The 25,214-nt window shown below is 43.7% G+C and overlaps 1 protein-coding gene across 1 annotated transcript in view; it reads right to left on the reverse strand.

Moving 5' to 3' along the window:
* Positions 1-1,924: 1,924 nt before the first annotated feature.
* The window catches only part of rdh8a (retinol dehydrogenase 8a), a 39,524-nt gene continuing 16,234 nt past the window's right edge, over positions 1,925-25,214 (reverse strand). Inside the window, exons 2-6 of the mRNA XM_039772886.1 lie at positions 20,762-20,923; positions 19,779-19,958; positions 17,977-18,070; positions 13,685-13,868; positions 1,925-3,470 (exon numbers count right to left, since the gene is read on the reverse strand). Coding sequence (XP_039628820.1) covers positions 3,243-3,470; positions 13,685-13,868; positions 17,977-18,070; positions 19,779-19,958; positions 20,762-20,923 — 848 coding nt within the window. The 3' untranslated portion in view covers positions 1,925-3,242. The remainder of the gene's footprint in view (positions 3,471-13,684; positions 13,869-17,976; positions 18,071-19,778; positions 19,959-20,761; positions 20,924-25,214) is intronic.

Raw genomic sequence — 25,214 nt, forward strand, 5'->3', positions numbered from 1 at the left:
ACATGTTTCATGACACATCTTTATATTTATTCTTACATGTCATTGTGTTTTCATTTCTTCTTTATCACAATTTACAAAACATTTGCATATTTATTTAATTTTCTTCAAACTATTCGTCCACATTCATAGACAGCATATTTAACTACACACACATACAAATATTCACTGTATATGTACATATTTATGTATATGTACATATTGTCACACATGTGTGCCCAAGGGTCACCATCCAGGTTCCCCCCAGGTATGTAATACCACTGATGGCTGAAAGGAAGTGCTGCAACTAATGGTGTCATCTTCCTTTGTCTCCACAATGCTGAGAAACCACCAAGTATGGCCAATTGACTCCGCCCCCTCCTGCATGAAAGACCAGCTTTCTGGAAGGAGGCCTCACTGATTGACTAGAGAGCAGAAAGCTGAAAACACCTCTGATGAAGAAGCCATGCTAGGCAGCTATTTATCTGTTAGAACACCAGAGGGTGACATTTTTTTTTGTATTTGTGCCATTGTGCACTGTTTCATTTGCAGATTATAATTAAATAGGGCAAGCTGAGTTGGTGCCTCCACATTTATTAAAGATTTTGACCTGTTATTACCTCAGATAACCACTATGCACACACATCCATCCATCCATTATCTAACCCGCTATATCCTAACTACAGGGTTACAGGGGTCTGTTGAAGCCAATCCCAGCCAACAAAGGGCGCAAGGCAGGAACAAACCCCGGGCAGGGTGCCAGCCCACCACAGGGCACACACACCCACACACCAAGCACACACCAGGGACAATTTAGGATCGCCAATGTACGTAACCTGCATGTCCATGGATTGTGTGAAGAAACCCACACAGACACGGGGAGAACATGCAAACTCCACATATACACACACACACATATATATATATATATATATATATATATATATATATATATATATATATATATATATATATATATATATATATATATATACCCCAAGATGCCAGGGAAAATCTTCACACAGGCACAGAGGAACATGCAAACCTCAGTTCACAGGCCGGAATTCAAATGTGGGACTCAGAAGGCAAAAGGCAGCATCAGCAACCATTGTGTCACTTTATAAACTGTGTATCCATATACAGATATACATTATAAGGGTATACTGTAAATATATTATACATGCATATATCTTCACTGTCACTGCTCTCTTATGATTAGGCAAGTCAGATGTTCTTGTCTTTTTTTGCAATTCTTAGGGTGCATTGGCGGGGTCCTTGTTGTTTGGTTTTACTATCTATCTATCTATCTATCTATCTATCTATCTATCTATCTATCTATCTATCTATCTATCTATCTATCTATCTATCTATCTACTGTATAATCATGTCCATATTTGAGAACCCTATTTGGAACTATTTATGTATTTTTGTATAGTCACAATTAGGGGCATCTCCAAGGCTCTGACTTAAAGTGTTACTAATTCCTTCTCCCCTTTAGTTTTCAGAGAGCCATTGACAGTTGGCCATAAGAATCATAGCGTCTCTTTGTCTGATTTCACAAAGCTTTTACTTTTTCAGCCCCAGTCTGCACATAAGAACAGCAACACCTTGAAAGTTGATGCTCAGCCAAGGACCTGCAACTGTGAGAAGACGACTCTGTCTCCAGTAGTCACCTTTTTGAAAATAAAATGGACTTACGAAGGCCCTATTCCTATTTTCATCAGGTTTTGTTTTATAGTACTTAAAAGGTGTGCCTATTTCTGTAAATGGGATTCACTTGGTTGGTGCCACAATTCATTATATTGTTCAGTCAGATTTTATTACAATATATATGTATCAGTGCCTTCCCTATCTATCTATCTTATCCTGCCTACTACACTAAAATTAATATCTATCTATCTATCTATCTATCTATCTATCTATCTATCTATCTATCTATCTATCTATCTATCTATCTATCTATCTATCTATCTATCTATCTATCTATCTATCTATCTATCTATCTATCTATCTATCTATCCAGTATAAGGACAGCATGCCCAGCACACAATGTTGCCATAGAAGTTGGATTTAGACCTTTCACAGCTACATGCGTTCACCAGTCTGTAGTTCTCCTTACAGCTCCCTGCCTGTGTGGGCACACGTACACCTGGGGTCTGTCACATTCCCAAAAGTCCCCTGATAATCAGAGAATGCAACACCAGGAGGCACTTGAAGGTGACGAGCGGCGCTCTAGCGTGAGACCATGTTTTGTCTCGTCTTTGTTCTCAAAAGGTCGTGCTTGACAGGCTGCAGTCTCTGGGCGCTTGGAGAACAATTCCGACATTCTTACTCAGCAGTTGTGTCTTTGACAGAAAGAAACGAGAGAGAACTATGCAGCACTTTAAATTCCAGAGGTCACATACCCAAGAAAAGTTGCAAACTTTGGGAAAAAAAATGACACCAGAAGCTCAGTGCCCAGATACGCAGCTACTTGAGAAAGGTCAAGGTGCTCTTGGAAATGTCTCCACTCCATGCCCCTGGCAGTGGAGAAGGGGGTGGTAAGTGGGGGGCACCACACAAACTTGTGCCAACTTCTTATTTTTTCCCATCAACATATTTTTGCCTATCGAGCAAAGCGGTTTAGTTGATGATTCCCATCAATTTATTGACCTGTATTCCAGCAGGCAACATCAAGGACAAGGCAGGGGCCAATTCTGGAGAGGATGCTAGTCCATGACAGGGCACGCTCACTCACACCGGGTCAGCTTAGCAGTGCCAGTTGATCAACTGTGTATGTCCAGAGGACATGGAAAGAAACCTCATCAATACATTTCAGAATCACTTGATTCTGCTTGGGGTTGCAGTGTGCCAGGGCCTATCCTGGCAGCATCTGGCACAAAGCAGGGACCAGTTACGGACAAGATGCCAACTCATTACAGCTTCTCAAGAAATAGACAAGGTGGACCTTCTCCTGGTAAACTGTTCTTGTGTATTGGGCGGATTATTTTACTAGTTGTTAACCCAATTGGACCATTACAGAGAGTCTATAAATGGCAGCACCAGAACCAACTGTGAACCAAAGGATGAAACACTCAGCCACACTGGGCTACTGTCTGTCACCCTAATGGCCGTGTCTGTGGGGTGTGCGAGGAAAGAAGAATTCATTTATGAAATAATTCATTCATTGTTCATGCGCCCATTCATCTCCCCCCCTCACCTCCCGACCTCAACTCCCTGCTCCGACGTGCTGGTTGATGTTTGTCACAACTTCCTGTGCTTGTCACTCAGCTGGGTGACACGGTCCTCCTTCTGAAACAGTTACAGGTGATGCACTTGAGCAGGTTCATTGAGAGGTGGAAAATGGCACCATAGTTGAAGAGAAGGTTGTAGAAGGAGCGGACAGACAGATTTCCAGATTCGTCAGCGTACTTCATGGCCACCAAAGGTGTGTACAGACTGTTGGTCAGGTAGCGGAAGACCGGTTTCCTCATTGCGATGACCTTTATCACCTCCTAAAGCAGAGATAAAAAGGGGAGGAACAGTCAGTAGAATGAGACGCCATTGGCTCCACCTCCAGTCAGAGTGGGAGGGGCCAGAGCATCACATTAAAGTTGTCATTTCACTGTCATCCATTACTGTTACTGTTATGTGGGTGTCACCTTTAAAACATTTGGTTACAAGTCAGGCAGGTGAAGTGACTTGCTTATGATGACATGGTGTCAGCAGTGGGATTTGAACCCACAACCTCAGGGTTTGAAGCCCAAAGTGATAGCCACACTGCCAGTTACTAAAAGCTATCAGGGCAGATCAGGACCAATAAATCACAGCATTCCCAATATTTCAATATTTGTGCAACTTAGAGACAGGCAGGTTATAAACGATGACATTTATCAGAGGGACTGTCAGAAGAATGGGACATCAATGGCTCCGCCTCCAGCTGGAGTGGGAGGGGCCAATGAATTACATTAAAGTGGTCATTTCACTGCCATTCATTACTGTTACTGTTATGTGGGTGTCACCTTTACAACATTTGGTTATAAGTCATCACGATCGCATGGTGTCAGTAGTGGGATTTGAACCAACACCCTCAGCGTTTGAAGCTCAAAGCCTTAGCCACTATGCCACACTGCCAGCTGCTAAAAGCCACCACTGCTGGTCAGGACCAATAAATCACAGCAATCCCAATATTTCAATATTTGTGCAACTCAGGGACAGGCAGATTATACACGATGACCTTTATCACCTCCTAAAGAAGAGAAATAAAGAGGATGTTCAGTCAGAAGAATGAGATGCCAATGGCCCCGCCTCCACCTAGAGTGGGAGGGACCAGGGCATTTCAGTAAAGTTGTTATTTCACTGTCATCCATTACTGTATCTGGGTGTCACCTTTACAACAGTTGGTTCCAAGTCATCATTATCACATGGTGTCAGTAGTGGGATTTGAACCAACACCCTCAGCGTTTGAAGCTCAAAGCCTTAGCCACTATGCCACACTGCCAGCTGCTAGAAGCTACCACTGCTGGTCAGGACCAATAAATCACAGCAATCCCAATATTTCAATATTTGTGTAACTTAGGGACAGGCAGGTTATACACGATGACCTTTATCAGAGAAATAAAGAGGAGGGACTGTCAGAAGAATGAGACACCAATGGCTCCGCCTCCAGCTGGAGTGGGAGGAGCCAGAGCATTACATTAAATTTGTCATTTCACTGTCATCCACTACTGTTACTGTATCTAAGTGTCAACTTTGCAATATTTGGTTACAAGTCAGGCAGGTGAAGTGACTTGCTCATGGTCACATGGTGTCAGTAGTGGGATTTGAACCAACCCTCAAGGTTTGAAGCCCAAAGCAGTAGCCACTATGCCACACTGCCAGCTGCTAAAAGCTACCACTGCAGATCAGGACCAATAAATCAAAACAATCCCAATATTTCAATTTTTGTGCAACTCAGGGACAGGCAGATTATACACGATGACCTTTATCACCTCCTAAAGAAGAGAAATAAAGAGGATGTTCAGTCAGAAGAATGAGATGCCAATGGCCCCGCCTCCACCTAGAGTGGGAGGGGCATTACATTAAAGTTGTTATTTCACTGTCATCCATTACTGTATCTGGGTGTCACCTTTACAACAGTTGGTTACAAGTCATCATTATCACATGGTGTCAGTAGTGGGATTTGAACCAACACCCTCAGCGTTTGAAGCTCAAAGCCTTAGCCACTATGCCACACTGCCAGCTGCTAGAAGCTACGACTGCTGGTCAGGACCAATAAATCACAGCAATCCCAATATCTCAATATTTGTGTAACTTTGAGACAGGCAGGTTATACATGATGACCTTTATCAGAGAAATAAAGAGGAGGGACTGTCAGAAGAATGAGACACCAATGGCTCCGCCTCCAGCTGAAGTGGGAGGAGCCAGAGCATTATATTAAAATTGTCATTTCACTGTCATCCACTACTGTTACTGTATCTAAGTGTCACCTTTGTAGTATTTGGTTACAAATCAGGCAGGTGAAGTGACTTGCTCATGATGTCAGTAGTGGGATTTGAATCAACACCCTCAGGGTTTGAAGCCCAAAGTGATAGCCACTATGCCACACTGCCAGCTGCTAAAAGCTACCACTGCAGTTCAGGACCAATAAATCACAGCATTCCCAATATTTCAATATTTGTGTAACTTTGAGACAGGCAGGTTATAGACAATGAAATTTATCAGAGAAATAAAGAGGAGGGACTGTCAGAAGAATGAGATGCCAATGGCTCCGCCTCCACCTAGAGTGGGAGGAGCCTGAGCTTCACATTAAAGCTGTTATTTCATTGTCATCCATTACTGTTACTGTATGTGGGTGACACTGTGTGCCGTCCAAGTCCCTCTGAGATGATTGAATCCACCTATCTTGATATTATCTGCAAATGTAACCAGCTTGTCACTTGTATTCCTGTCCAAATCATTTATATAAATTAAAAATGGCAGCAGCCTCAGCACTGACCCCTGCTGGACACCACGCTGAACATCATCCAGTTGTGATAAGGGTCCTCGCACCATCACCCTCTGCTTCTTGTATCCAGCACAATTCTACACCCCTCGAAAAACTAGCACTTCTTTTAGTTGGACACATTAGAACATCATTTAGAATTCCCGTCTGCACGCAGGTCTTTTGCTCCTGACTGCCATTTGAATATCTAGGCAGGAAACGTTTCAAAGTAAACTGATCCTCCTCACCATAGAAGTTACTTTGTAAAAAAAAAACAACAACTTCATTCCATTTGCCAATACAGCGAAATGTCTCTTAAACGATATCCAAAAACAGCAGAAGTCGGTGAGATGTTAGGACAAAACTCAAAATTGAATGCACTCCAAAAAATACATATAGAAAAAAAATCTTTAAATGGGAGTCGTTTTGTTTTTATTTATAGTAAAAATATCCGCCAATTGGGTAAGCGAATGACAAGATTACTTAAAGTTAACTTTAACTTACTGTTAAATTCTGCTTCGTACTTCTAAAATTTTTATTATTATGCTGTATTAAGGAATTGTTCTGTTCTGTGTATTGTATTGTATTGTATTGTATTGTATTGTATTGTATTGTATTGACCCCCTTCTTTCTGACACCCACTGCACACCCAACCTACCTGGAAAGGGGTCTCTCTTTGAACTGCCTTTCCTGAGGTTTCTTCCATTTTTCCCTACAAGGTTTTTTTTGGGAGTTTTTTCTTGTCTTCTCAGAGAGTCAAGGCTGGGGGGCTGTCAAGGGGCGGGGCCTGTTAAAGCCCATTGCGGCACTTCCTGTGTGATTTTGGGCTATACAAAAAATAAACTGTATTGTATTGTATTGTATTAAATGAAGCTAAAAATCATAAATACATTTTTTTTGATAAGTCAATAATTATTACAATAAGGAAAAAAAAATTTTAACGTCATGATATAAATGCTTGTCACTTGCTTAGATTTCATTTTTTTTTTTTTTTGCAGTGTTCAGCCTGTCTGGAGCAGACATGACTATGAATGGCAACAGTGCCACCTTGTGTTGAAAGGGGAATATTCACTCTGACACTCACAGCCTCTCTGACTTTACAATAATAATAATAATAATAATAATAATAAAACCCATCTTGATGGTGGTCTTAGAAAAAGCAGAACATCAACCATCTGCTGTGGCAGAATGAGAGCAGCAACAAGTAATGATACTCAATAACGGCTTTAATTAACAGCAAGAATTGGCTTGGAGTTTGAAATCCCAGTTTAGCTGGTCGTCTGTCGGCTCGTTTCACATCTCATTTCTTTTTGGCTGCCATTTAATGAAGAAACAAATCAACTCAGAGGACCGAATTCTTAAAAACAGGGCTATGAAAATGAAGGGAAAAGGAGTTAATTAGCAATGAAAACTACTCGCCGATTAGGAAAAAGATTCGAATGAAAACCTGCAGCCACTGCGGCCCTCCAGGACTGGAGTTGGACACCCCTGGACTCGGCTCATTCCAGGGCTACAGGGGATGAGTTATGAAGTAAGACCAAAAGAACTGAGCCTTTACAGTTTAAAGAAAAGAAGATGAAGAGGAGACATGACTGAAGTGTTTAAAATTATGAAGGGAATTAGTCCGGTGGATCGAGACGGTGACTTTAAAATGAGCTCATCAAGAACACGGGGACACGGAAATTTCACACAAACATTCCGATGTTTTTCTTTACACAGAGAACCACCGACACTTGGAATAGGTGGGGTAAACAGTAAAAATTTAGGGGCTTTCAAAACTCGATTTTATGCTTTTTTTTTTTTAGAAGAATTAAGTGGCTAGGATGGGCGAGCTTAGATGGCCTGAATGGCCTGTTCTCGTCCAGGTTGTTCTAATATGTTCTGCTGTAGGACAGCACAGACGGTTAGCGCTGCTTCCTCCCAGCTCCAGAGTTCTGGGTATGAATCCTGATCCTATTCTCGACTTTGCTTGTTCTCCCCGCATCAGTCTGGGGTTTCCTCTGAAGGATGTGTGGGTTACCTTCATTAGCCCAGTAAAAGTAAATGTGCTCTATGATAACACAGGGCATAAAAACATCTCCATTTCAGCCAGCAGCCACACCACCTGCACCTCGGAAGAGGTCATCCACCTGAACCTCGGCGTGTGTTTAGGCCCAGCCAGTACTTGGATGGGAGATCATCTAGGAAAAACTTAGGTTGCTACTGGAAGAGGGGTTGGTGAGGCCAGCACGATCACCCCACGATCTGAATGTGGATCTCAATGCTCACCAGTGCAGTGACAGGGACACTGTGCGGTTAAAATGGCGCCACCCTTCAGATGAAGTGTAAAACCGAGGTCCTGACTCTCTGTGGTCATTAAAGATCCCTGGACATCTTTCAAAGACAGTAGGGGGTGTTCTGAAGTCCTGGCTAAATTGCACATCACTGCCTTGTCCATTCTGCCCCCCCTAATCATCCCGTTGTCTCTGATTGGCTGTCTCTCTCTCTCTCTCTCTCTCTCTCACCACTTCACCACCTGACAGCTCATGTGTGGTGAGTGCACTGGCACAAAGTCATCATCAAGGTGGGTGCTGCACATCAGTGTTGGCACTGAAGTGCTTTCAGTAGTGAGAAAGGCGCTATATACATGTAAAGAATTATTATTATAATTATTAAGAGCCACCAGTCAGTTACAGGGCATTAAGAACGTCTGGTGTTTCAGAATTAACTCACGATGCTGATCAGCTGCTTTTATTTAAACCAATACAGTCGAGTGGTTCTCAGTTATCAGTCCTGCAGACCCCCTGTTGCTGCAGGTTTTTGTTATCCCCCCAAATTTCATAATCAGTCAGTCATTTTAATGTATCTCCTTTAGTTTGCCGATCTTTGCTGTCTTCTCTTATTGTTCATTAAGTGGGACTTTTACATTTATTAGACATTTAGAAATATTTCTGTTTTCGCCATGGCTTCAGATGCTTAGCTCTCTTTTGCTGTTTTCCTACTATTTGTTCTTTTTTCTCTTTAGTTTACTCCCTTTGTCGTGCCCTAACAAAGACAATTAAGAAGCAGAGCAGACGCCTGGGCAGACGGCGCAAGATGCTGAATGGTTGTAGCTACTGATCAACAAACCTGCTAGGCGGGTCATTAGTAAATAATGAATGAAACAGCCAGAACACCCGGAAAAGCAGAATAAAAATCAAGACGAAAGCCTTAAAAACCAGGTTACAAAAAAAATACTACACTATCGTCCCTTGTCACATACTCTAAATGGGCAAATGAGCAGAGGAGTCGGTAAGAAAAGCTGAGGGACCAACCAGTCTAATGGAAGAAGAAGTGAGACCAGCGGTCGGGGGCACAACAATTGAAAACAGCCAATGTGGCTTCTCCAGCTTCGTTGGCTCTGCCAAGGTGGCCTCTTTTAGGGACATCCGTCATGCAGAAGGTCTGCTTCTCAACGGGCGCCACTCCTTCTTGGTACTCCAGAGGGAGAAAAGAGATGGTATAGTTAGCAACGATGATGCCCCCACCCTGGGGTGGTACTGCAATCATCAGCAGAATCCAATGGGTGATCCTCAGACGCCCATGACAATGCATACAATACTTGGTACATTCTATTAAAATACACCAAACTTAGTCTTGCAGTTTCTTCACTGACCCCAATCAGGGTTGGATCTCCCACCAGGGCATGCTGGGTGTGAGCCCAGGGACCTGTGACAGCAAGGGACCCTTACGTGACCGATGAAACAATTGATGATCTGTGGGTTGAAACCCCACTCCTCTATTCCCGCTCGATGAAATGATCGAGTATCCACTAGTCTAAACTCCCCCCTGCGGCTCCATGAAACGATCAAATATCCACCAGTCTAAACTCCCCCTCCGCCCAAAGCGGCTCCATTAAAGGATCGAGTATCCGCGAGTTGGAATGACGAAGAAGGGAAAACTCGAGAAAGCGATCGAGTCTCACACCAAAATTAAACCATTAAACGACTCACTGTCCACCCACTGCATTGACAAAGGTAGGATCAACTCTCTGTTAAGTAGCTAAGTCACATGGGGGGGCTGTGGGGGGTCTTAATCTGGCCGTGACCCCAACTCACAGAAACTGAAAATTGACAGGTTAGGAAGCCGTCCAATTAACTCTTTTAGGGTGAATGTCGACTAAAGTCGACATCCAGGGATAGAAGGCGATAATCAGCTGTTAATGGCGACAAATCTCACTGTCACGTCACAGGCATTCCCTCTGTGCTTGGAGGAATGCTAGACTCGTTGACTCGGCAACTAATCCTAGCGTGTGCATGAGTTGCGAAATGTAAACAATGGCAAGATGGCATCGACATGTGACAAGGGAGCGAAGTGAGTGCAGAAAAGAAAACACTCGGCAGACAATGTTTTGCACATTATCGCGGAGTCGGACTCTGATTTTTCAGAATCGGATTTTATTGACAGTGATCAGGAGATCGAGCAAGAGAGTGAGAAGCCGGCATCAGCTGATCAAACACCAGCCGATGCCACGCCAGCGGATCTGCTGCCAGTTGAGCGCTTCGCGCAGCCGATGCATCTATGGCAAGGTTCGCGTGGGATAAATACACAGACATTGATCCGTTGAGAGCCGATCTGGCTGCTGGACTTCACAAGACGGCATGGCTTGCTGTTGGACACGACAGATCACCAGCTGCTGTACTTCAGGCTGCTCTCTCCTGATGCTGCTTTTCAGCTACCGTCAGACGAGATAAACAGGTAGGCAGAGAAATTTTTTGAATCGCGGGCTGGGTTTGCATCGCATTCTCGTTTTTCAAAGTGTAAACACACAACAAAAGACGAGATGACGCGTGCTGTGGTATTACAAATAGAGATGGGACAGAACTGGTGATATAACTTCAGGAGCATTGGTCCAAACGTGCTTTGTCCCCTGGTGGCTTTGGACAGGTTATGCAGCATGGTGATAGGTACGTGCTACTGCTGCAAAGTTTTATTCACTTCTGTAATAAACAGAAGCAAATCCCATGGGGTGAGCCAGGCTATAATGCCATGCATAAAGTTTCAGAAGATGAAAAGAGGTGACAATACGGTTTTCATGCGGGCAGAAAACTTGGTGGCAGTGGAATGGCACAATGGCAAAAGGGTGACTTGTCTCTCTACAGTACACACTAACAATATATGTGAGAAAGTGCAGCAACAGACAATTGAAAAGTAGGCACCAAAGCAACACGTATTGTAAGCAGTGCAATGTGGCAATGACTGAAATTGGCTGCTTTGAGCGAGATCTGACATTGCTGTGTAAAATGTATGTGATATGTATGTGAAATCATAGAGTATGCAGGCTCATACAACATCCAAGACAGTAACATTTGTCAAAAGTAAATATTTTTTGTTGATTTGATATGTTAAACAATTGCTTTGTGTTCTTTTTTAAAAAATGTTAGTTTTTGGAAAAATATTCAGCCCTGGGAGATAAGAAACAAAAAAAAAAAAAGAGAAGTTGGCCTGGAAGAACAACAAATAGAGTCGGTCCTTGTGATTCACAGGTTTGTGGTTCGAGGATCTGCCTATTCAATAATTTTTCATCAATAATTTAATGGAAATTTTATGAGTTTTGTGACCTACACCAGAAAAACACAGAAAATGCTTGTAGTCTAGAAAATGTAAAGATCTGGTAAGTTCATAAATGCATAAAATATATTGTGAGGGATGGCTGGTATCCTTACCCGGCCAGGACACCCTAAAGATAGAAGGACAGGAAGGAGACATCACGAACAGGACATTGGCTCCCCCAGGAAAATTGGATGACTGCCCCACCTGAGTTATAAGAGTGCCATGGATTCCAGCAGGGCATCATGGGACTTGGAGTTTGTCAGCTCAGCCCTGTTGGGTTCCATGGGTACTGCCAGGGGGGAGTTGCAGGGACTGGGGAGCCCTACAGCTTTGGGCTTCTGCCTCACCCTGTAGTGTACAGAACACCGGAAGAACTTCTGAGTGGAAGATCAAATGACCTGCCTGTCTCAGCTCTGGGAGCCAGAGGCGGGAGGAAGGTGAACGAAGCTTGCAAGGAGAAGTGGAGGAGGCCGTGACCAGTGGCAGAGAGAGGGGAAGAAGTCAAAGTATTGAAGACTGCTAAATACTGAGTGCCTTAGTGATGGGTATTCTGGCTGAGGTGGGAAACATTTGCCCAAGAAGAGTTTCCCACAATAAAAACTCTTTCTACTTTAATACTGAGCCTGTTTGTATAGGGTGGTCCAGATCTAATTATTCAGTTTTCATCACGCTATAACTTATTAAGTTTATTACATAGAAAATCATCCGAAAAATCCCGGACCATCGAGAAGTGTGTGAACTGGCGACATGAAGAATCATCTTCGTGCTGAACTGGAATCGTCCCTGCATTAATCAAAGTCATCCAGACGATCTGGATCTGCATAATTAGATCTGGACCACCCTATATTGGGTGTTTGGGGAGCTGGAGCACCCCCCCTGTGTCCACAATATGTAATATTAATTATTTTATCGTTTACTTCTTTAAATAAGTTAAAAAGTTATAATAAGTTATTTTTGTAAAAAGTGTGGGAATGGAATCAGCAGATTGGAAGGATTTACTATATTTTTCTTTCATCACTATACATTACTATAGTGGGCTCTGCAGCAGGGACCTGTCAGCACCCATCTTAAAAAGCCTTAAATAATCTCGCCCCATCTTATATATCGGAATGTCTGACACCTTATATTCCACCTTATATTCCAAATCGTAACCTCAGATCCTCAAATGAGTGTCTCCTTAGAATTCCAAGAACAAAACTTAAAAGAAGTGGTGAAGCGGCCTTCTGCTGCTATGGACCTAAAATCTGGAATAGCCTGCCAATAGAAATTCGCCAGGCTGATACAGTAGAGCACTTTAAAACACTGCTGAAAACACATTACTTTAACATGGCCTTTTTATAACTTCATTTTAATCGTAATTTAACTTAATCCTGATACTCTATATGTTTAATCTCCTCAAAATAACTATTCATGGTGGCTCTAAAATCGGTACTGACCCCTACTCTCTTTTCTGTTTCTTTTTCCGGTTTCTTTGTGGTGGTGGCCTGCGCCACCACCACCTACTCAAAGCTTCTTGATGCTCAAACAATGATGGACGGATTAAAAGGCAGAAGTCTACGTGACCATCATCATCATCAAGCCCTTCCGTGAGAATCCTAAATCCACAGAAGACTGTTTCATTAATATTAGGTAGAATGCCCAGAGGGGACTGGGCGGTCTCATGGTCTGGAATCCCTACAGATTTTATTTTTTTCTCCAGCCGTCTGGAGTTTTTTTTGTTTTTTCTGTCCCCCCTGGCCATTGAACCTTACTCTTATTAATGTTAATGTTGATTTATTTTGTTTTATAATTGTGTCTTTCATTTTTCTATTCTTTAATATGTAAAGCACTTTGAGCTACTGTTTGTATGAAAATGTGCTATAGAAATAAATGTTGTTGTTGTTGTTGTTATCTCTAGGTTAGCCCTCCTACCGCGGACTCCAAAGCTGAGTGACCAGTCTGCTGGGGACAAGTGACTTTAAATCATCCCAGGTTTGAGCCAGAGAGTTCCCTTCCATGGCCACCGTTACAAAGACCCCCAGACAGACACTTACTGATGTGGTTATGAGAAGCCTGCCTAGATGACAAAAGTTAAAATGTTAAGACCAGAAGATTTAGGTAAAAAAATAAAATTAAAGCAATGCTGTCAAACAAGCTGCCCGGTGGTGTCACTTGTCCAAACTTTAGATCCCTCACCTTAGCAACAGTGTCAGGACTCTGGCCCAGGGTGACAAAAATCTCATGCGAGGCCGGCAAGTAGACATCTTTGAAGTAGCGGACAGTGTCGGCGTCAGCACCTGGGAATTCAGATTTTGCCACTTCCTCCATCAGCTTCATCTCAAAATCAGTGTTGACCGGCCCGGGCTCGATCAAAGAAACACTGCGGGGCAAACAGAGTCACACAGCATCATCCAGGAATCGTTTGGTTTATTAGGGACTGCATTTCAGCATCTTGGATCTGTGAGCTATCCGTGCCACCAACCCAACCTGCATTTGTCTACAATGATGAGCCAAAACATTCTGGGCACTCTCATATGAAGCAAATGATGTCGACTATCTCGTAACGTCAAGGCCGGGGACATGTTAGCCTGACAGCTGACATTAGATACTTATAGTCGACATGTTAAAGGCAGAAGATGTGGGAAGGTGTAAAGACCTGAATGACTTTGGCCAGGATAAAGTCATTATGGCCAGATGACTGGGTCAGAGGATTTCCGCAACAGCAAGGTTAGCCATGGTGAATACCTACTGACAGTGGTCCAATGATGGCAAACCAGGCTGCTGGACTTTCAAGACTCATTGAGGTGAAAACATCAGCAGAACATCAGTGGAACAAACCAGCAGAAGATCTCAGATCATCAATGATTTAAATGATGGTTATGAGAGTAATGTGTCATGACACGCGGTGCATTGTGGATGGAACTGCACAGCTACAAGCCAGTCAGAGTGCCCATGCTAACCCCTGTCCACCACTGAAAGCACTGACAATGACCAAGGGAACCGTAGCTTGGATCAATGGATGAAGGTTGCCTGGACCAATGAATCACAATTTCTGTTGCAACCTGTGGGCAGCCATGTGTGTCATTTATGGGAGGAAGAGATGGCACCACGATGTACTGTTCATATAAGGCATGCCGGTGGAGGCAGTGTGATGCTTTGGGCAATGATCTGCTGGGAAACCCTGGAAATCCAGTATTCGTATGGATGTTAATGTGACACACACCACATAACTAAACATCATTGCTGACCAGGCTATGGTAACCCCTGATAGACGTGTCAAATTTCAGGAGGTTTAACACGTTCTGCCGCACCAAACATATTGTTCAGGAATGGTTTGATGATGACTAGCTCAAGGTGTTGCACTCTCCTCCAAATTCCCCAGATCTCAGTCCAATTGAGCATCTGTGGGATGAGTTGGAACAACAAGTTCGGTTTGCAATAGCTCCACCTTAAAACCGACGAGAGTCTATGGGATCTGCTGCTAGCACCCTGGACACCTCTAGAGGTCTCGTAGAGTTAGAAAAAACCTCCATTTGTATCCCTGACCCAATCCTAACTGGATTTTTCAAAGAAGTCTACGGTGTGTACTAGACACTAACCATTACATACGGGGGTTCTCGGCAGCATCATTCAGGTCTCTGGTGACTCTTCCTATCAAGTAAGTAGATGGATTGGGAGAGCATGGGGGGTCATGATGTCACTGGAAAGGGGTGTGTGGTGCTCCCGATATCTGCAAAAGGACGAAGGTCCAAGTCTTTAGAGTCCTGGTGATTCCTGTCTTGCTATATGGTTGCCAGACATGGACGCTATCCAGTGACCTGAGATGAAGACTGGACTCCTTCAGTACTGTGTCACTTTAAAATAGTGCTATTGATATACAGTATAAACCCTTAAATTATCTCGCTCCTTCCTATATTTTATAATGTGTCGCTTCTGAGACTCGAAGTTGTAACCCACTTTTTAAATTTGCCTTTAAATTAGCCAGCCGTTCATCCCCGGCCAATATCCCCAAGCCGCCAGGTGGCGCCCTCCCTGCAGTATGGAGGTTCCCCGAAGACCAGTAGGGCATCATGGACATTGCAGTTTTTATACACAGCCCTGCTGGATACCATGGGGGCCTCTAGGAGACACTGCAGGGAGGAACAGTGTTTATTTGCCCTACGCCCCGGAGGTACGTCCGAGTCACATGGACAAGGGGAATGACGTGCTTCTGGGGTGAAGAAAAGGACTTTTGATCTGACCCGGAAGTGATAGAAGATCACATGGGCTGGGGATTGGAACACTTCTGGGTCAGGGACTATAAAAGGATTGTGGGAGCTCCCAGATGGCGAGCTGAGCTGAGTGGAAGGGTGGCAATGTGTCTGGGAGTAGAGGATTGTATTTGTATTGGTGATTATTGAGTTATATGAGTATAGTGGAGGAGAGGGTGCTTTGTGCACTGTGGCATTTAAATAAAGTAAACTATTGGACTTTTTCCTGGTGTCTGGAGTCTTGGACAACGGTTCAAGAGAGCGATAGCGACCCCTATCTGTCACACTACGTTTTTGTTGTACTCCTAAAAGAATATACATGCATAGAATTATCCGATTCTTCAGGGATTTGCAATCATTACTAATCACTACTTTATTTTCTGCTTGGTTCTAACACTGGGCAGGACATCTGATGTTTGAAGGAAGGTGGGAACCCCCAGCTGTCCAAGACACCTACTGCATCGGATCCTCCGGAACAAAGCCTGGAAACAATCAGGAACAACTTAAGAACATGGATGTTAGGTAGAATGGTGGTGGTGGTGCTGGCTCACCAATAGGTCTTTTGGTTTTGGAACCCCTGCAGATTTTGTTTTCATCTCCAGCTTCTCACTCGTCTTTAGAGAGGTAGAATATAATATTAGTATCTGTGTGTGGTCTTCAGGACAAAAAAAACAACCCAAAGACTCTATTAGTGAACTTGCAGAGGCGTCAGGACAGGACTATCTTGTCTGAGACGAACATCTAGTCAAGTGCAGCTGTGGCACTAACTGAGTGGGACATTCTGGAACCTGTGTCAGGCAAACGTAAGGTAGCTCTTTGTGTGAATGTTTAAAAAACATGCATGTACCACACAGCTTAGCTTGGGTGGAATGAGAAGTGTGGTGCATGCAAGTGCCAAAAAATTTAAAAGTTCACACATGTGTGAGCAATCTCAGCAAGTGCAAGTCACACTTGTATAAGCTTGTACATCTTCGGTAGAATTCACACCAACTCCCGTGGCTGTGGTTGAGCGTGAGCAGAGTGGACTGCTCCATACACACACAGAGTTCTTTCGTGGTGAGAACGGAGGTACATGCTGTGGCGGACGGCCGGGACGCCCCTTTGACACTGGGGCTGGGGTAGCAGCCATGTGATGCACATTACGTCCCCTGGGACACATGGTGGCAGCCCTCCTGGGTTACATCGGGACCACAGGCGTGGGACTTTAGGGCTCAGACCTGTTGGCAACCACCCGGTGGAAATGGATGGCGTAATGAGCCCGTGTGGGCTGGAATGCAGCCACACTCGGAAGTGCAGCCTAATTAGGCCATTCACCACCTGGAACACTTCTGGGAGGGCTACAAAAGGAGCCCGCAGCCACAACTCAGGGCACCAGAGTCAGGAGGAGGAGGATGATGATGACAAAACTGCCTGGGAGGAGTGGAGGAGAAAGAGAAGTGTGTTTTGGGTGTTTTTGGGACTGTGTAGGGCCTGTGGGACATGAGGAAGACGTGTCCCACGGCTGAAGACAAAATAAAATCTTTTTGTTCATTTTTACCTGCGCCTCAATTGTCAGTCTGTGTCGGGTCGACACCAATATAGCGCCTTTGCCACAATGCAAACACCGGAACCAATTTAAAAGTGTGCCATCTACTGGCTGTGGTTGAGCCTGAGCAGAGCGGACTGCTCCCTACACACTCAGGTCTTTTGTTTATATACGTGTAATATATAACAAATCCATATTTCTACTTATTATATATCCATATTATTAAAGCTCATATTCATTTATTTTTGTTGCTTATTCATTATTATTCTTACGTAATGAAATTTTTTCTTGTATCTATTTCATCTTGTAAAGCCCATTGAGCTATAGAAATGAATGTTGCCTTTGTTGCAGAGTTCATACCTTGGCAGGTTGGCACATGGAAGAGGAACAGGACATTCGGCAGGTGGTCATAATGTTTTGGCTCATCAGTGTACATTTGCTCTGCATAACATAACTGCTTTGTTCAAATAATATGTGGTGCCCAAGCAATTGAGAAATTAGTTGTAAATGGCGACATAGCAAAATTGCACCAGACCATAGCAAATGATGTACCCACCCTTCTAGACCATTGAGTCAAGTACTGATAAATAAGGCAGAATGGGCTCATTAAAAGATGCCTACAGTAGAGTGGGGTCTCCAGTATCCATGAAAAAAAGACACAAAAACAGCCAGAGCTAAAATCTTGAAAGGGGACGCCAGACAAGGGTACTCACTTCACGTTGAACTTGAGAAGCTGAACTGCCAGGCTTTCACAGAAGCCTTCTATCGCAAACTTGGAGGCTGAGTAAACATCGTTGAACACAATACCTGTAGGAGAGCCCAAAAATAAAGAAATAAAAATACTGCATATACTGAAATAGCTATCCATACGGTGCGTTTCGTATCTAACTATCTCTAATTTAGTCCTTTTTATGTCACTGAATGCATCTTTTTTTTCTCCTTCTCTGTAGCAGCAAGATGATGCCACGCCCCTTGAAGGAAAATAAACCCGCCCCTTCCTACCGACATCGGAGTCTCATCACGACCCATACATGGTAAAAGGACGCAGCTTCAGAAGACAGACCTGCGCTCTACAGCCTAACATCTCCTCGAAGCCAGGCACCTCAACACTTTTAGAACTCTACTTACAAGTACTCACCCATCTACACTATCTATAATTCTTTGAATTTATATAGTGCTTTTTCTCACTAATCAAAGCGCTCAGCAATTGCAGGTTAAGGGCCTTGCTCAAGGGCCCAACAGAGCGGGATTCGAACCGGCAACCTTCCGATTGCCAGTGCAGATCCCTAGCCTCAGAGCCACCACTCCGCATTTATCTATCTATCTATCTATCTATCTATCTATCTATCTATCTATCTATCTATCTATCTATCTATCTATCTATCTATCTATCTATCTATCTATCTATCTATCTATCTATCTATCTATCTATCTATCTATCCTGCCTACTATACTAAACTATACTATACCACCCTGGTAGCTTTGGGGACCACGGGAACAGAGATTAGAAGCTCAACCCCATAGGGGCCCGTGGTCACTGCCAGGGGGTGCCCCAATGCCTGAGAAGCCCTGGCCCTTAGCACTTCTGCCTCACCCGGAAGTGCTGTGGGGGAAGAAGACCAGGGACACCCGGAGTGCTTCCGGTTGCGCAGCCAATACTTCTGCCACACTTGGAACTGCTGGCGAAAGCTAATCGGGAGGCACCTGTAGCACATCCGGGTGTGCATTAAAGGGGCCACCCCCCTCCATTCGAGGGCTGTAGTCGGGAGCGGAGAAAGATGGAGTTCAGGAGGAGAGGAAAGGAGGTGGTCTGAAGAAGGAAAAGGCATTGTTGAGGCCTGGACTTTGGGGGAGTTTTGGGGTTGCGTGCACTGTAAATTATAGTTAAATATGAATAAACGTGTGTTGGGTTTTATAATTACGGTGACCGCCTGTCTGTGTCCAGGCCAGCTTCCACGACATCTATCTATCTATCTATCTATCTATCTATCTATCTATCTATCTATCTATCTATCTATCTATCTATCTATCTATCTATCTATCTATCTATCTATCTATCTATCTATCTATCTATCTATCTATCTATCGTGGGTCCCATTTTGCACAGCAGAGCCTCTATGCTGTCCCTTATTATATTTATTGAACAAACCACTATGGGGTTTCAGGGGTTTCAAGAAGGTGATTTAACTTGCTTTCCTTGCAATAAAATGTCAGCAGTTTTCACTCCCTCTGCCCAATGTAATCTCACTATGACGTGTGGTTCAACAATGGTGCCATCCCACAGTAGAGAATCCATGTTCATTTGACCTTGGAGTCAAGCAGACTAACCACAGAGTATTGTTTTCAATCTCCCCCAAAGCCACCATCATCATGGTGTCAGCTTCTGTTTGTTGCGGTTATCATTTAATTCTCTAATTGCTTTTCCATTTTGATTTCTCCTCGTACTTTTGAGTTTGCTGCTGTAGCATCCCCATCCTTTCTTTCTGGCCCTGCTGTGCTCAGAGTGTCTTCTTACCTTGTAAGCCCATCACGCTGCTCATGACCACAATGTGCCCGCTCTTCCTTCTCTTCATATCTGGTAGCACAGATTTGATCATCCTCACTGCACCGAAAAAGTTGGTGTCAAACACTTTTTGCATGTCCTGCATGCTCAGACTCTCAAGGGGTCCGATTTGACCCATTCCAGCATTATTCACTGTCAAAATAAAACCAAAACAGGGATTGCTTTAGTTTGACCACCGGGGGGCAGTGCAAAGCTGTAGTTTACTTTATCTTAGGCACACATTTCAGTAAAGAGGACCTTAGCAAACGCCACAAACTCTAAAGATTATTAGGCAGCGGACATCCAGTGAACTAAGATACATTTAATTGAGACTACAACTGCTGTTAATAAGAAGTGACTTGTTAAAGAAGCTAGAATTGGAACAAATTTACTGAAAACTCTGTTTCCAGAATTATTAAACAAGAATGTGGAATTTTAAATCACTCCTCACTATCAGGCCTGCTGCCGGATCTATAAGTTGTGGCCATGACTTGAACTGGATCTTTGAGCCAATGTCCTAACAGTCCACTGAAAGTGTGCCATGCTCTGTCACTGCAGATGGTGAGGTGTGTAACCTACCAGTGTAATCAAACAGTGTAATCATGTGTGTAATCATGCACATACCCATTATACACGGCCATTTTTAACATTTCTTAGGTCTTAAACAGTATATGTAGACCTCACCCTCTTCAACCCTCTCTTTTCTGTATGGTTAGGGTAGCCCACCGTAGCTACAGTGTCCTTGTGGACTCCAATCTTATTAATTCCATGAGGAAGCCCTGAATGCAGGGACCCAAAGTAAAAAAGAGAACACAAAGTGCCAGAACCCACAAACCTCAGTGGGCTACAAGCACTGCACCCCACCATCCAGCCTGGGTCAGCTCTGTAAGTCAATGAGACTTTTAAGGATTTTTTGAGCCAAAGGATTCTGAAAAGGAAAAGGCAAAGATTTTTACCGAGCACATCAATCTTTCTGTCCTGGAGACCATTCAAACACTCGGTGACCGACTCGTCACAGCACACATCCAGCTGCCGGATGACAAGTGTCTCGTTTAGGGTGGCCCCTGCCTCCTCCTCCAGCTTGGCCTTCTTCCTCAGGTCCCTCATGGTGGCGATGACTGAGGAGGAAGTGAACATAAAGTGATGCCATGAAGCATGGAGACACTCAGGAGACATCTATCTATCTATCTATCTATCTATCTATCTATCTATCTATCTATCTATCTATCTATCTATCTATCTATCTATCTATCTATCTATTATATAGTGTCTTTCACATCTATCTATCTATCTATCTATCTATCTATCTATCTATCTATCTATCTATCTATCTATCTATCTATCTATCTATCTATCTATATATCTAGTGTCTTTCACATCTATCTATCTATCTATCTATCTATCTATCTATCTATCTATCTATCTATATTTTTAATCTTGCCTACTACACTATCTATCATAAAAGGCATTTCTTGTTAATTTTTCAAAATTTTTCATCATGCCTACTATCTATCTATCTATCTATCTATCTATCTATCTATCTATCTATCTATCTATCTATTATATAGTGTCTTCACATCTATCTATCTATCTATCTATCTATCTATCTATCTATCTATCTATTGTTGAAGATTGCCCGGACACAGACAGGCAGACATATATATAAATATACAGTATATATATAGAGAGGGGGCGAGGGGAGAGAGATCGTGTCATGAATATACACCTGGGGATCACCTTCCTGGCTCTGCCAAGGTAAGCAATACCACTCCAGGACAAGAATCCAGCTGAGTGAGGGCAACTGACCAGGCCGCAGTGTCCAGAGCTGGCGCCACCACTCCATAAAACCAGGTGGTCCCCTGCTCAAAGTCAGTGGGGTATACAAATCAAATCTTGGACTTACTCCACCACATTAATATCATTTCTGCTGTCCTCTGCCGCCACCACCTTCTGTTCATTCAATTGTATTCTGGAGGAGATGTTTAGTATCTACTCCCAGAATGCTTTAGCAGTGCTTAATGGACATCTGCTCATCGGATGCTTAGCTGGGTTAGAAATACTGGAACCTCATGCGATATTTTAGTCCATCCTCAGCTCCACCGACCGAAGCGATCTTTCTATTTCTTAAAACTTTTTGGTGATGTGGAGCCTTAGACAGAAAAAAATGTTTGATCCATTTGAACCCTGATGAAAATGTAACAATAATAAAAACTGCTTCACATTTCAAGCGTGATAAACTTTGAGCACGAGGTGAGGACCCAACCCTGGACTGGTGGCCTGAGTCTGGCAGGAATGGCTCCTGCTCTCCGTGACCCTGCGAGTCACATTCACTAAATCAACGAGGGCCGCCGACTGACGGGAGTCCCAATTCTGAAAACAAAGAATTGACGCCACGACCTCTCTCACGCTGTCACAAAGGATTTCTTTCAAGCCCTCCTGCCGCGTTTTTTTCACATGTGGATAAAGGCGCTGAGTGATTGGTATCTGAACAAGCAGCCTACGGGGATGAGGATTTGAGGGTTTGTTTTACGTAATGGAAAAACAAAGCAAAACAAAAACGGAGAGCGAAACGCTTGATTTACTTTTTGCAGGGCCTGCAATTCCCATGGTGTGATACGGCTGAGCAGCGTTAGGTATGGAATTAATCGAGTGCATCCGTACAGATAAAGATGAGCCTTCATTACGTAAAGTAAAGCTCTTGTAATTCCTGAAAGTGGAGGATTAAGCAACATGCTTGGGGAGGTCAAGCGTGACGTCACGGGCACAAATCCCACTGTAACTGTAACACACGACCTGCCTGCTGAATGAGTACATTTACAAATCACTCGGATCAAAGGCGCTATATAAAATAAAGTCGGATCAGCAGCAGTTCATAGAGATGACAGGCACTATATAAAATAAATATTAGACCCCCTTTCAAAATTCACACACAGCAGTGTTTCTCAAACATTTTGGTATTGTGACCTATATAAATGTCCTTGAGACCCTCTAAGTACAATCGTGTGAGTGGGATGGGTAAGTCGTGCATGATTGTCAGGGTGGGAGTTGGGGTGAGTGTGCCACCCACCGGTAACCCGCTGCCATTATAAACACTTGGCAACTTGCAACCCACCAGTTCCAGCCCACGACCGTAAAGAGGGTTGAGAAACTTTGATATACGGCACCCATTAAAAAGTATGGACCCCCTTGGAAGCTTTGATATTTTATTGGGCTGAAATTAATGTGGCTTTTTGATTTTTACTTTAATGTCAAAATGAAAACAGATCTTTATATGTGAATATTATCAAGATGTGGAAGAAACTCCATAACCCCATGATGGCAGAGCTAAGGCACATCGGTCAGGTCTGTGGCTGGGGGGTCCTTCTCCATCGTGACAAAGCCACAGGTTTAGATGAGATGTCACTGGAAATATTGAAACTAGCAGATATCGTGAGGGCATTTTGGCTCTTCGGCGTTGTATTTGAATAAGGGACAGTTCCTTGGGACAGATAGTCCAAAGTGATGGCCCCCTGTATTTAAAAAGAGGGGCAAAGGGGGTATGTTCTAAATTACAGGTGGATCACATTCCTCAATCATCTCCCACCAGGATACTGGAGTAGATGCTCCATGCTAAAGTTGAATCTCAGACCCAGGAGGAGCATGGGAGTTTGCCAGTTTTGTCTTGCTTTGTGGATTTGGAAAAGCTGATATCTACATATCCCTGTGGTATCTTGGGCTTCAAGAATAAGGAGCTCCAGGGTCACATTTGTATGCCATTTCTGCATTTGGAGAGCAATACTTGTGTTCTGGCTAAGTTGAGTTTGTTTAAGGTCAGCATTCGACTCCACCAAGGATACTGGGCTAGAGACTCCATGTGATAGCAACACTTGAGTTCTTGTTAAGCTGAGTTTGTTCACATTTTGGCCTTTGATTCTACTAAGGATATTGGAATGGAGACTCCATGAGAGAGCTGAATCTCAGATCCAGTTTTACTTATACAGTGGAACCTCGGTTCACAAACGTCTCTGAACACGTACAAAGCGGGTTACATGCATCTGTTCACAACCACAGACTCGGTTGACGAACAAGCCAGTTTCCCTTCCAGTTTGTACGCGCCGATGATTTCTCCACGTGTTCAGTCTCTCCTTGTACTGTACATTGTTCTCAGTGCATCACGCAGAGGGACTCTCCCCCAAAACTGTAACCTCCTCTCAACCCAGCTTCCTTCTGTGGTATAGCGGGTCCACAGCTCCCGTCATAGAGGCCAGTTTTAATAAATAATCACCGCACTCGCGGCTTAGCAAGGGTGCATGATGGTGTGTGGCCGAAGCGGTTCCTGAGGAGTTCATGATGTGGCCGTTTCTCACCTAAGTGTACAGGTGAGAAGCGGTCCGCATCCGTTATTGACTACCATGACTACCATGCCTCTTCATAAATATAAGCGCGAGTTGGTTAAAGGGAAAAAGAAGAGAACAGGAAAGAACGGGAGGTTGCAGGAGAAGGCAGGAAGCAGGAGGAGAAAGCCGGTGCAGGAGAGAGAGAGAGAGAGAGAGTGAGCGAGAGAGAGAGAGAGAGAGAGAGAGAGAGAGGGAGACGAAGCAAGCGCGAGAGAGAGAGAGAGAGAGAGAGAGAGAGCGAGAGCACGAGAGAGAGAGAGAGACGAAGCAAGCGTGAGAGAGAGAAAGCGCGAGAGAGAGAGAGAGAGACGAAGCAAGCGTGAGAGAGAGAGCGAGAGCAAGCGAGCGCAGGCTCATGGGCAGCTGAGCAGGGAGCCTGGGTGTTTGTCTCAGTGTTATTCAATGTTTTTACATTTAGTTTACTATTACGCTGTGCATTCTATGGTGTAATTAACTATTTTTGTGCTTAAAAATCTTTAAAGAAAATATATTTACATACAGTTTGTACGGTCTGGAACGGATTAATTGTATTTACATACAATCCTATGGGGGAAATTACTTCAGGTCACGACCAAATTGGGTTACGACCAGAGTTTTGGAACGAATTATGGTCGTGACCCGAGGTTCCACTGTATGTGCTTTGTGGATTAGGCCACGTTTATGGCCACGTATCCACACAGTATCTTTTATCGAAGGCACTTCAACAACATGTAGGTCTGCGGTCACGATTGAATGCCATTTCCACCTTTGGTGAGCAACAGTTGAGTTCTTGCTAAGTTGAGTTTGTTCAAATTCGGGATTCAACTCTAACAAGGATATTGGAATGGACACTCCATGTGATAGTGACTCTTGAGTTCTTGTTGAGTTGAGTTTGTTCAAAGTCAGTATTTGAATCACACCAAGGATACTGGATTGGAGACTCCACGTGAGAATCAAATCTCAGATCCAGAAGGAGCTTGGGAGTTTTACTTATATGTGCTTTGTGGATTAGGAAAAGCTTATGGTCACGTATCTCCATGGTATCTTTTGTCAA

Source organism: Polypterus senegalus, chromosome 12 (genome assembly GCF_016835505.1).
Source record: "Polypterus senegalus isolate Bchr_013 chromosome 12, ASM1683550v1, whole genome shotgun sequence".
Classification (NCBI taxonomy): Eukaryota; Metazoa; Chordata; class Cladistia; order Polypteriformes; family Polypteridae; genus Polypterus; species Polypterus senegalus.